Source organism: Fringilla coelebs, assembly GCF_963513975.1.
Source record: "Fringilla coelebs genome assembly, chromosome: 8".
Lineage (NCBI taxonomy): Eukaryota > Metazoa > Chordata > Aves > Passeriformes > Fringillidae > Fringilla > Fringilla coelebs.
Window position 1 is genome coordinate 22,598,323 of NC_140066.1, and position 12,012 is coordinate 22,610,334.

Here is a 12,012-nt window from a genome sequence, read left to right on the forward strand (position 1 = left end):
TCCAGTTAATAAGTGAGCTGGAGCGGGGGGAAACTTCTCCCCCGGAGGAGAGCGGGTTTGCCGGGGGCCGGCCGGGCGGGCGGGGGGGAGCATTCCTGCGCCGCGGGGCCCCGGCGCGCCCCGCTCCCGCCGCCCCCCGCCCGCAGGTGCAGGGGGCTGGCGCTCGGCAGCTGGAAAGAGCTGGTTGGAGTTTGCACTTTAAGCTCCCGGCGGGGAGGGAGCCGAGGCTGGGAGCTGGTCCGGGCGCCCGGCGCCGCGGGAGGATGGCGCGGTGGCTGCGGCCCCTGGTGGGAGCCCTGCTCCTGCTCGAGGGGGCGGCCGCCCTCAGCTTCCTCCACCATCGCTACGAGGAGCTGGTGCAGGCCCTGTTCCGCGTGCAGAGCCAGTGCCCCTACGTCACCCGCATCTACAGCATCGGCCGCAGCGTCGAGGGCCGGCACCTCTACGTGCTGGAGTTCAGCGACTACCCGGGCATCCACGAGCCCCGTGAGTACGGCGGGAAGGGGACAGCGGCCCCGAGAGGACGGGCGACGCTGGCACGCTCCCTGCCACGCGGCACTGCTGGGGCGCTGGGTGGGGGCTATCTCCCTTTCCAGGCAGGACCCCTGGCAATGCCCGGGTGCCAGGCGGCGCGGTCTCCGGCAGGGAGCCCGCAGCCAGCCCAGGGACGCGCCCGCGCAGCCCGCACGCGTGCACCGTGCCATGCACTGTGCTTGCGTGAGCTGCGGCGTGGCCCGGGCGCGTACTTTGGACGGAGTTCTGAGTTTTCAGCTCAGCTAATGCGAGAACGCAGGCGAGTCCATCCCAGCACCCGCCTGCCCTACCACACTCTCCCTCCCAAAACAGTGTTGTCCGGGCGAGGAGAGCAGCATCCACTCTCTGCCCTGGGCTGCTGGGTAGTGACAGGACAGAAAGTGTTCGGCCACTCCTGCAGGCGGCAAACCCAGGAGGACAGCGAGCGGGGACCCCGGCAGAGAGGGTGCCGGGCTTCTACAGCCCTCGCAGCTCCGTGGGCAGTGCAGCCCCAGGGACAGGCTGGTCTCAGGGATCGCCACCCGCTGCCACGTGGCCCTGTGGAACCTTGGCAGCGATGGCCCCTTGAGCTGCTGCCTGTGCAGCTTGGAGATGCTGCCGAGCCAGACCTTGCTGGCAGCCAGGTGCCCTGGGGGGGCCGAGGAGAGAGCCTGCGTGCAGCTCCCCAGCAGCTGCCAGGCTGGGGGACTGCACGCAGGGCTCCCTCGCATCCCTGCCTTGTGTCCCTGAGCTGCAGGTAACGACAGAGCTTTCTGCAGGATCTTCTGCCTTTTCAGGTCCTGGCTGATGTGGTTAAACACAGGGGCTGATAAGTGCAGGCAGCCTAGTCATGTGGAAAACTGCCAGCAGGGCTGCAGGGGTGTACAGAACCCGTGCCCCCCTCAGACGAACAGCCCCCACAGCACCCCATGTCTGGCAGGACTGCTCTGGGGGCATACTGCACAGTCCTGTGCCCATAGTATCATTTTCAGGGGTGCCAGGAAGTGAGATGGGAGGCTTCCCACCTTGACTTCCTCTGTGACAGCCCTGTTCAGCACTGGGAAACCTGCGTGGCACTGAGGGCATCTGGGGTACCTCCACAGTTTATCAAGGGCTGATTGAAAGCACAGAGTGAGCAAAGGGCACTGGCAGTGCACCACTGGATTTTAGACTTGCAGAACCACATGAAAGCAGATGGGAAGGCTGTAGGAGATGACTCAGATCTACCCTGCCCCAGGCAGGCAGCATGGACATGTGGCCCTGCTTGTAGCATGGGCCAATGTCAGACTGGCACTTTCAGCTTGTAGGATGAGGAATTTGGGAAACTGTGGATTTCTTTGAACGACATGAAAAGTAACTCTGAAAAGCAAGCTGAGTCAATGGGCTTACATGCAGTAATTAGAGTTTGTGTGCCCATATACATAAAGTTTAGGGGTTTGCATACTGAAAAAGGCTGACAAATCCTGCTGCAGACTCAAGCAAAGCAGAGAATCCTTGCTGAAACCTTATTTTTTTTAAAGCCTGTACATATGCCCAAGATTTTTCTGAGTTTTTAATAACTGGATTATCTAACTAAATCAGTTCTTATGTCCCTGAAATCTAACAAGATCAAAATATGTGGCTCACCTCTGGTGTCTTGCACTGAGACGCAGCAATCAAAAAACATGGAAAAGCAAAATCTTTATCTTGAATTAGACCTTTTTTTTTTTTTAACACAGCAAAGGCACAGGGGCTTTTGCAAGCAGCAGCTCACAATCTGGGGATGTGATGCCTTTTACCCCAGGATCCTGATAGATATCATACCTGGCAGCAGGGCTGCACGCTGCCACTGCAAGTCTGATCCCTGCTGGTGTCCAGAAAGCTCACGGTGTAATGGGAGTCTCAAGATCTGGCGAGCCAGCATTTGTAACAACACTCTTTTTCCTGACTCTTTCATGTGACAGTCAGGCTCCCTTTTTAACTTAATTCCCCTGTTGTCTTTCATTCTACCAATGCTGGCTCCAGCCTGCAATGTGACATTTTATTTTCCCACAAGTAACTGCTTTAAAAGGCCTCTGGGAAAGCACAACCTGTCCGTCACATGTCCTGCCTCTCCTTCAGCAAAGCAGCAAGTCCTGTTCCAGGCACTGTTTGCCTGTGGTCTCCAAGTCTGTATTTTGAGACCTTATTTTAGAAAAGCCGGTGGCAAGAGACCTTTTTGGTCATACTGGAGCTGCTTGAGGGACAGTTTGATCCATATTCAGCTCAGCTGCTGAGGGTTTCTCCAGGCTCTTTTCCTTGAGGATGAGGAGGGCCTTAACCTTGATCTTGGAGGCAGATAAAGGGGAAGGAGAGATGCAGAGCTGGGAATGGACCATGCTGGTGAGGGGCACTGAGAGCAAATGTAGAAGAGCAGAGGTAGGAGAAACAGTCTGTCTCCTCCACTGCCACCTACCCCAGAGCAGTGAGGTCCTGGTAGCCCGGGGCAATCCTGCCAGTGCTCCCTGGTCCTTTTGTGCTGTCTTTCACCCAAGACCAAGCCAGCAGCAAATACTCTTCCTGCGTGCTCCAAAGGCCCAAAGCAACCTAGAGGAGAGTCTGAGCAGCTCTCAGAGTGCTGTGCGAAATGAAGCAGAGCCCATATGAGAACTGTGCCACTCTCCCTCACTGAGGTTTGCATTTTCTAAGGGAAAGGGTCATTTTAGACCATTTATTGGGTGTCCCTTGGGCTTGCCCGGGGCTCTCTGTAGTAGGCTTTTGCTCTTCCCCCCTGTTCCAGCCCTGGCTGATGGCGTCACTCTCTTGCTCTCTCCAGTGGAGCCAGAGTTCAAGTATGTTGGGAACATGCACGGGAACGAAGTGCTGGGCCGTGAGCTGCTGCTGCAGCTCTCGGAGTTCCTGTGCGAGGAGTACCGCCGGGGCAACGAGCGGATCACGCGCCTCATCCATGACACGCGCATCCACATCATGCCCTCCATGAACCCCGACGGGTACGAAGTGGCTGCCAAGCAGGTACCAGGCAGTGATCACCTCCTCCAGACGGGTAGGGGCAGAAAGCCCTTCACATCCCTTTGGGATCCTCTCACTGCAGCTAGAAGGAGGGGGAATCATGCCCTGCCAAATTTGTCCCCATCAACTGCTGCTGCTGCTTGTCACCTCCTTACCAAGGGCTCATGCTGTGTCCTGTTACAGGTGACCTCGGCAGATGATGGAGAAGACTTCCTATACCTGTCTTACTCTCCTTAGAAGTTATTTCTCACAGAAGGGTCACTGCAAATCGCCTGCCCTAGACTGGGAAAGTGACAGCTAAATGCCGCTGTCATAAGCAGCCAGGGACATGAGAGATGGGAGGGTGGAAATAAGGCCCCTAGTCTTCCTGAAAAAAAATCACCCATCTCTTTGTGTTTCTAGACTTCAGGGAGATATTTATGGCTCTTTCAGCTAAAGTAAATTGTTTATTTGTCTTGTGGCTTACTCTGTCACCCTGACAAATTAAGGTACTGTTATTGATTTTCCCTGTCAGTACCAATACTCTTTAGCCCTAACAGCAATAACACATGTTGTAACTCATAGGCATTGAAGTGCTTTTACAGTGGCCAGTTTCTGCTTCTCTGATGCCCAACCTGACTGCACCCAACCTGGACTCACCCCTGTGATGCACCTTTGCCCCACAGGGCCCAGACAGCAACGGGTACTTGACAGGAAGGAATAATGCCAATGGAGTGGACTTGAACCGCAACTTCCCTGACCTCAACACACTCATGTACTACAGCAGGGAAATCAGCGGGCCAAATCACCACATCCCACTGCCTGACAACTGGAAAAGCCAGGTACCAGTCTGGGATACCGTGAGGGCTACAGCATCCTCTTAGAGTGTCTCAGCATGCAAGCAAATACATGCCCTTTGACTTTCACAGTGCTTGTTTCTTTCTCTGAGCCTTCTGCCTGCAGAGAAATGATACAATCCTGTCCCATATCACAGCTTGCCCCTCTGCCAGGAGAGGCTGACATCACAACCAGCTTGGGGGAGCAGGCTGCAATGCACAGGGCAGAGGAGGTGGCACATGCTGGTGAACACCTGTGCCTCAGGTTCTGGGGTTTAACTGGGGGAGGTGCTTTGTGTATCAGGGCAGTTGGTGGAGAACAAAGGAAGCTGCAAGAGCTGCAGCAGACACACTGCAGGACAGGGTCTGACATGGTCAATCACACCACAGCCTGGCATGGAGCAGCAGCTGGCACAGAGGTGTCTTCTCCTGGTCTCCTTCTCTCTTGTCCTTACAGGTGGAGCCAGAGACATTGGCTGTGATCCAGTGGATCAGCAGCTACAACTTTGTGCTCTCGGCCAATCTGCACGGTGGAGCAGTGGTGGCAAATTACCCCTATGACAAGTCCCAGGACCAGCGGTTCAGGAGCCACCGGCGCACGGTCAACACGCCAACCCCTGACGATAAGTTGTTTCAGAAGGTGAGCACGGCCACGTTGGGCAAGGACGTTCCCTGGCAGGGTGCAGAGCGAGGGCTGGACGGGAGCTCTGGTCCCTGCGTCATGCAGGAGCTGAGCCAAGAAACGTGTTGGAAATAATCATTAGAAGACTACAGCATTTCTGCCAGCCACTGCCTCAAGAGCCAGGTCAGGACAGTCCCACCACAGGGACAGGCCATGCTTAACCCTCAGGGGCCCCCTCCTTGTCCATGCTTGCTTTTCCCATAACCCGAATACCACTGGTATACTCAATAGCAACCTGCTCTTCCAAAGCTGGAGCTGCACTCAGCTTTGACACACCATCTTAGAATGCATTGGGTTCTTTTTCCTAGAGAGGTGACTGGGGGCCTGCTGATACCAGGATAAGGGAGGTGGGTGCCCAGCAGGGGCTTATGGATGGCAAAGAACAACTACAACAAACAGCAAGAGCTCCAGGAGCATAAGCAGGCAGCAGGGAATGCATCAGTCTGTGCTGTTGATCCTGTTAGTGCTAGCTGAAGCTCGTGGTTTTTCTTCATTATCCCAGCAAACAATGCCTTCAGTCACTGCTTCCATTAGGAAATACCCAGCATAAGAAAAAAATAAGTCCGCCTCAGAACAGTTAATGAGAAAAATAAGTCCAAGCTGGAGTCCAGCCTTCTCTGCAAGCAGAATCTGCAGGGGCTTGTCAGGACCTCCTGGGATCATGGCTGTGCTCTGACCCAGATGTAAAGAGGCTGCAGTCTGGGGTGTAGGCTAATGATTCCCACATGGCTCAGGACTCAGAAATGTAGAGAAGTAACTGACCGAATGATATTGCGCTGGAATCTGAACTGTAATACAAGGGTATAGAGTTTGCCTTAGAAAATGCAAATGCCAGTCCCTCTTAGACTGTGTCTTACGCAAAGAACTGGCTTTGGATGCAGCAGCCCAGTTTTAGCCCTGCCTTCATGTCTAAAAATAAGCAGTAATCTTAATAAGGGCAACAAACAAGTCGTTGCTAGAACCAGAAGTTGCCCAAACTCTTTCCTAATCGAAATTCTGCCAATATGTATCTGGTGTTTGCCAGTACCAGTAGCTGATACTGGTTACTTTTCTTCATATATCTTTTTCCTCTATTAGTGCCATTTGCTGTGTGGTGCCAAGTGTCCCCACATAGGTCCAGTGCCTTCTGCTCCCTCTCTTCTCAGTACAAACGGGGTAGAAGCCCTTTTGCCATCAACAAGTTTCCAGCTCTTCCTCCTTCACCTTTGTCTGCATACATCTTGTAGAGGTCCTGGGCACCTCATGTTTATTTTGTGGCTGTAAAATGCAGGAACTCTTTTCCTGTCTGACTTCCCTCCAGTGCTCCTCAGCAAAGGAGGGAGCAGGTTTTCTCCAGAGCCAGGCAGGTTCTCCAGCCCTGTGGAGCTGGAGCGGTGACCACTGGCTGCTCTCCCTCTAGCTGGCCAAGACCTACTCATATGCCCACAGCTGGATGCACCGGGGCTGGAACTGCGGGGACTACTTTGCTGATGGCATCACAAATGGGGCATCCTGGTACTCGCTCAGCAAAGGTAAGGGCTGGGCCGGTGAGCACCCCCCACAGCGAAAAGAGGTGAAGGGATAGACAAGAAACCTCAGGATAAGATGGGTTGGGGAAGGACTATGGCAATAGGATTGTGCCTATTACTAGATACCATTCTGGTGTTTTATATCTCAGACGAGGAAATGGCTTGGGAAAGAGCCACAGAAAAAGCCGAGGTCTGCAGAGACCTTCATCCTACGTGCTTCTAGACAAAGGAAACATTAATCTGCTAGTGTATTTGAAAATCCTATATAATTCCGTCAAAACCCAAAACTGTGACCAAAGGGAAGGCAGCTGCTAGTTCCTGAAAAATCTCATTAAAAAAGGTGCAATGAGAAAACTGGAAAATCAACACATAAGAGTAGACAAAAGATTGAAGAGGAACTGGAAGAGATATATAGGCCCCCTGTGGTACCAAACCTCCCTGGGCTTCTGAAGGCAGCTTAATGAATGATCCAGCTGAGAGTTGGCAGCTCCAAGGAGAGGGCTGCATGGGTGGAGAAGGCTCTAATTGCACTATCATGCAGGGAGGAGGCTGCACCTGTGGTGCAGAGAAGGAGAGTGAGATGGTTCTGGTCAAAGAAAGATGGGCCAGGATGACTGGGACATAGAAATAGGAAGGGAGCCATGCCCTGGCCATAAGGTATTCTTCTCTTCCAGGCATGCAGGACTTCAATTACCTCTACACCAACTGCTTTGAAATCACCCTGGAGCTAAGCTGCAATAAGTTTCCCCCCGAGGAGGACCTGGAGAGGCAGTGGATGGCCAACCGGGAGGCCCTTGTTGCTTTCATTGAAGAGGTAGAGGGACAGTTCTGAGACCTGCACCCTTCTCCTGCAGATCCCCATGGGCCCTGGTGGTAGGGGACCACTAGGCACCAGGAGGGGAAGAAAGTTGGTTGTGGAGATCATGGGGTGCTCTTGTTGGTGGTCTTTGGGGAAGCTGTTGTGTCCTAGACTGGCTGTGCTGGGGACAACCAGGAGCACCAAGGGTGCAGGAAAAGGTAGGGTTGTCCCCAAAGCTCTGCCCTTCTCGTCGATACCTCTTGAGCAAAGGAGGGGCCTTGACCCATCCATCTCCCTCCCTGCAGGTTCACCAGGGCATCAAAGGGATGGTGTCAGATGAGAACAACAATGGCATTGCAGGAGCAGTGATTTCTGTCCAGGGGATCAGCCATGACATCACCTCTGGTGGGTTGTCAATCTGCTTACGTGTCTGAATATGTGAGTGAAGCTAGCAGGCAAGGCTATACTATGGGAGGTCATCATGGTTTGCTTCCCAAAGACACTGGAGAAATATGACATCACTAGAGAAATATAAGCCTATCCTTATCCTTGACCAGGGTGGGCTTAGGAAAGCCTAGGAAGGACAGAGGTGAGAAGTGGAATGCAAACCTTATTGTAAAGGACTTTGGAAACTCAGCTCCTATTTTATCTGGGAGGGACAATTGAGAGGATAATTTACTCAAGACTGTAAGTATCTGCAAAGAGTTGAAACAGAAGATAGCAAAGAACAAGATGAAAAAAGAAAGAATAAGATGAAAGACTGAAAGTTCACACCAGACAAGTTCAGAGTGAGAATTAAGTGCCACTTTATGTTTCCCAAGTTGTGGTTGTTTCTTCCTTGCTGGCCAATTTTAACCTCCTTTCCATGAACACCCTCTTCCAAGCAGACCAAACACTACAGACTGCCTGCAGAAAATAGCTGATATTACAGCTCTTCAAAGGTCAGACTATGAAATCATTAAAGCTCCTCCTGGCTATAGGTCTGTGAGTCAGTAACACTAACATTTGGCACTTATTATGCCAACCTGCATAGGAAAGGGGACTGTGAAAGAAATCGCAGAAGAGCTGGCTGTCAAGGGCCCTCTGAATTCTTCTGTCCAGCTTGGAGCAAGATTTTCCCCAGCTGGCTCTGATCAGCCACTGCTCCCTCCAGCCAATTCTCACTGACCTCAAGGATGGATATTTCATAGCCTAACTGCTGACCTGTACCAGGGCTCTACCACATTCAGGTGAAGCTGCACTCCCAGCTCCACTCTGAAGTAATTTGCAATACCTATCCAGTTACATAAATGGGATTATACTCAGATTTCCAAAGTAATCCATAATGTGGTGTTACCTCACTGTTGGTTGTCCCCTGTCCCTAAGCACACCAGAGCACAGTCTGTCAAAGTGCTTCTGAGGCTTTCTTATGCAGGGAATCAGGGAGCAGCTGAGCTATTGAGCAACTAAAACCTGCTAACCTAAATGTGGCAAAATTGTGTATGGAGGGAATTAGATTGTGCTATGCATAAGGAGTCAGACTGGAGCTGTGATTGTCCTTAGGTCTGCTGTCATCTGACTGGTGAGTGCTCAGCTCTGCAGCCCTATACAGGCACAGCCAATGCTGCTGTACAGTCCCCTTTCATTTGGCTTTTACTTGCAGACTGACCTCTCCATGGCACTAATGAGACATCACTTGCAGTATACCAGTGTGAATCCAGCCTTGAGGTAGCTAGCAGATCTGGGAAAAAAATCTGGGTTTTGAATGCTACACATCCTAGAGGAAGTAACTCAGCAGGAATTACTGGTATGTCTTACGCTTTGCTCCCTGAGCATCCTGAATGCTTTCTTTTCCTATCTTGTGGTCCAGGTGATATGGGAGATTATTTCCGGCTGCTGCTGCCTGGCACTTACACTGTCACAGCCTCTGCAGAGGGGTACCAGCCCCTGACAGTCACAACAACAGTGGGCCCAGCTGCACCTTCACTGGTGAGTCAGGCTGCATAGTCACAAGGGTTTCTCAAAATATCTTCACCCCAGGGAGAAAGAAATGTGGTGGGGGATGTCTAGTGAGCAGCAGAGAAAGGAGATAGGATGTAGAGCATTTCCAGTGGCTGTAGATTACCTCTTTTGGCAGACAAGGCTCCACACAGCTCACAGCAATGAACAGAGTGAAGACAATGCCAGGTGCCTTTCAATTCCTTACTGAGGCCTTGCAGCTGCACTGGGCTCCCATACCAGCTTCTGTGTCTTTCTGCCTCTTGGCCGTAGGAGATCTCCTGGCTGGCTGGGACTGCTGCTCTTCAGCTCTCCCTCCATCCTCTTCACTCTCTAGGATGAGATGATGTGGAGACAGCCAGCCTGGGTTCAGTTATCCCCCCAGTTTTGTGGGTTTCAGCCCTCTGCTATCATCTGCATTCTGCCTGGAACCAAACATGTTATCAAACTCATAGCAAGAGGCTGAAGTCTGCCCTTCTTTTTGCTGAGAGCACCAGAGACAAATGGGAACTGAATGCAAACAAAGAGCAGCCAAGCACTTTCAGGAAAAGAAGTTTTCTTGAGACACTGGTGTGTCTCCTACAGAGCCTTTCTGAGGGCTGGCTGGACAACTAGAAATTGGTTGTAAAAACAGTGGGTGGTGATCCCTGCCCCTGCTGTTGCCTTGTGAACATGATGGAACCACAGATGCAGGCTCCTCAAGAGACCAGCAGGACTGCCCCAATGCCCCCCTGCCATCTGCGGCATCCTGGCCCATCATTTGCCTCACTGTATGTACACTGGTCAGGCTCTGCTGTAAATACACTGTGGTTGTTCTCCCACCTTCCATCGCTCCATCCCACCCTGCCCAGCCTCTGAAGTTCTTCCAGAGCTGCCCTCTTCTCAGGATCAGAAACCTTCTAATTTTTGTACTAAATTTATTTATGGTCAGTTTATGCCTATTTGTTCTTATGCCAATGTTGTGCTTTAAATAGCTCCTTTTCTTCCCTGGTGTTTATTCCCTAGTATATTTATAGGGAGCTGTCAAGCCCAGTCCTTTGTTTTGCTAGGTTAAGCACCCAGCTCTTTGGGTTTCCTTTTTAAAGCAGATTTTCTTTTTACAGTGTTACTGTAGAAGACTGATTTGTTCCCTGATGGTCTGATTTTTGCATATCTCCTCTCACAGCAGCCCTCCTGTTCCCATTTCTGCAACACCTCCCATATTCACTCTTCACCCCATCCCTCCCCCAAGAAGCCCATGCAGCCCCATTCCAGTTTTACCTTTCTGTATGGTCTCCCTATTCCCCGTTTATCTCATGCTGTGTTTTCCACACTCCTTGTCCCCTTCTCCCTCTTGTACTGCTTGTGCGGCTGTAGTGGATGGAGGTGTCTTTCCCAAAATTTTTCTGCCTGGGTCCACTGGAAGGGCTGGTTGCTGAAAGACTGATTAAGCTAACAAGATGCAATTGAAAAAGAACTGTCTTAACCATCCTCTGTATAAAATACTCACAGAGATGCAAAGCAATGCTATGTGTCCACTCTCTGGTGAGAAAAGGAGAATAAAGGACATAGCTCAGTCCCTTGCCATTTACAGCTCATCTTCCAAACCATCCTAAGACATCACATAGCCACAGGAGCAACTCTGCATAAGAAACATAGTTCATTGTTAGTACATTTTCCACAGGAGAAAAAAATTTACAGCTGCTTTAAGAACTAATTTCCTTTAACCATGGCTGAGACCCCTTATTGTTTGACTTGGCCCCAGAGTCCGCTTTGAAGGTAGAGGCAGGTCCGGCAGAACACATACACTGTGTTAAATGCAGTTATCTTTATTCTTTCTCCAGGTGCATTTCCAGCTCAAACAAGAAGTGGTGAGGAAGCCTGCGGAGCGTAAAGCCTCAGGCACACGGATGAACAACAAAGCCCTTCAGAAGAAGGTGGTGCCAAGAGCCACCCGCAGGGGGACCCAAAGATGAGGACAGCTCATTTGGCTGAGAGCTGGGGAAGCCGTTTACACGAGGCCTGGCTGATGACTCCAGCCGGTGAACTTTCCAACAGTTCAGCATGAAACTAGCCCAAATTATTAAACAAGGAAGTATTTAATACCTGAGCAAATTGTGAAGTCATTCACAACAAAGTGAGCCTGGGCTACAGTTCCCTGGGCATTGTGTCTGTCTGTGCTGAGTTCTTCTACAGTTGCTCCATCTCAGAGAGCTCTGCTCTCTTTATTCCTGCACTATTGCTACAGCCCACATGAAAGGCCACGAGTGTATACCAAGGATAATGAATCCAATCCTTGGTGTAAACTGCACTCAGAAAAGGAGCACATGAACAACAGTCCTCTGGGTGCAAGTAGCATGCTTTGCCCTCAGGTAAGGACACTTGAAAAGGCTGTTTTTACTGCTAGGCCGAGAGTTAGAGTTCTGCCTAGGCTTAGGGTTCTGAAAACCACAAAGCCCAGAGCTCCAGGCACACTGCAGCTGCAAAAGGCATCCCAAGAGGAAGACAAAACTGCCACAACATGCCTTCCTCCACAGCTTTTTCCTTGGAACCAACTTTAGCACAAGGCTGCTTTTACTGCCAGACCTAGGGTTAGGGTTCTGGGCTTTGTGGTTTTCAGAACCCTAACCCTAGGCGGAACCCTAACCCTAGGCAGAAAACGCAGCCTGGGGCTAAGGCTGGCACCAAGGAAAAAGCCATGGAGGAAGCCATGTTGTGGCAGCTTCGTGTTCTCCTCGGCATGCCTTCTGC

At 51.5% G+C, this 12,012-nt stretch overlaps 1 protein-coding gene across 2 annotated transcripts; it reads left to right on the forward strand.

Annotated features, from left to right (window-relative positions):
* Window positions 1-218: 218 nt before the first annotated feature.
* CPN1 (carboxypeptidase N subunit 1) lies at window positions 219-11,330 on the forward strand. Of its 2 annotated transcripts, XM_084210208.1 has the most exons (9): window positions 219-486; window positions 3,308-3,504; window positions 4,167-4,322; window positions 4,774-4,956; window positions 6,398-6,509; window positions 7,181-7,320; window positions 7,611-7,710; window positions 9,155-9,273; window positions 11,106-11,330. In XM_084210208.1, the coding sequence occupies exons 1-9, from the start codon at window positions 264-266 to the stop codon at window positions 11,235-11,237; spliced, it is 1,362 nt and encodes a 453-aa protein (XP_084066334.1). In that variant the 5' UTR covers window positions 219-263; the 3' UTR covers window positions 11,238-11,330. The 2 variants fall into 2 exon arrangements, with proteins under 2 accessions (XP_084066334.1, XP_084066335.1); XM_084210209.1 differs by lacking the exon at window positions 7,611-7,710 and having other exon boundaries at window positions 11,106-11,239.
* The last annotated feature ends 682 nt before the right edge of the window (window positions 11,331-12,012 follow it).

Bases quoted from the DNA above. Each gene is read 5' to 3' on its own strand.
- CPN1 (XM_084210208.1), top strand. From the start codon at position 264: ATGGCGCGGTGGCTGCGGCCCCTGGTGGGAGCCCTGCTCCTGCTCGAG. The intron at 487-3,307 runs GTGAGTACGGCG...TGCTCTCTCCAG, and splicing joins CCCGGGCATCCACGAGCCCC to TGGAGCCAGAGTTCAAGTAT. The intron at 3,505-4,166 runs GTACCAGGCAGT...TTTGCCCCACAG, and splicing joins ACGAAGTGGCTGCCAAGCAG to GGCCCAGACAGCAACGGGTA.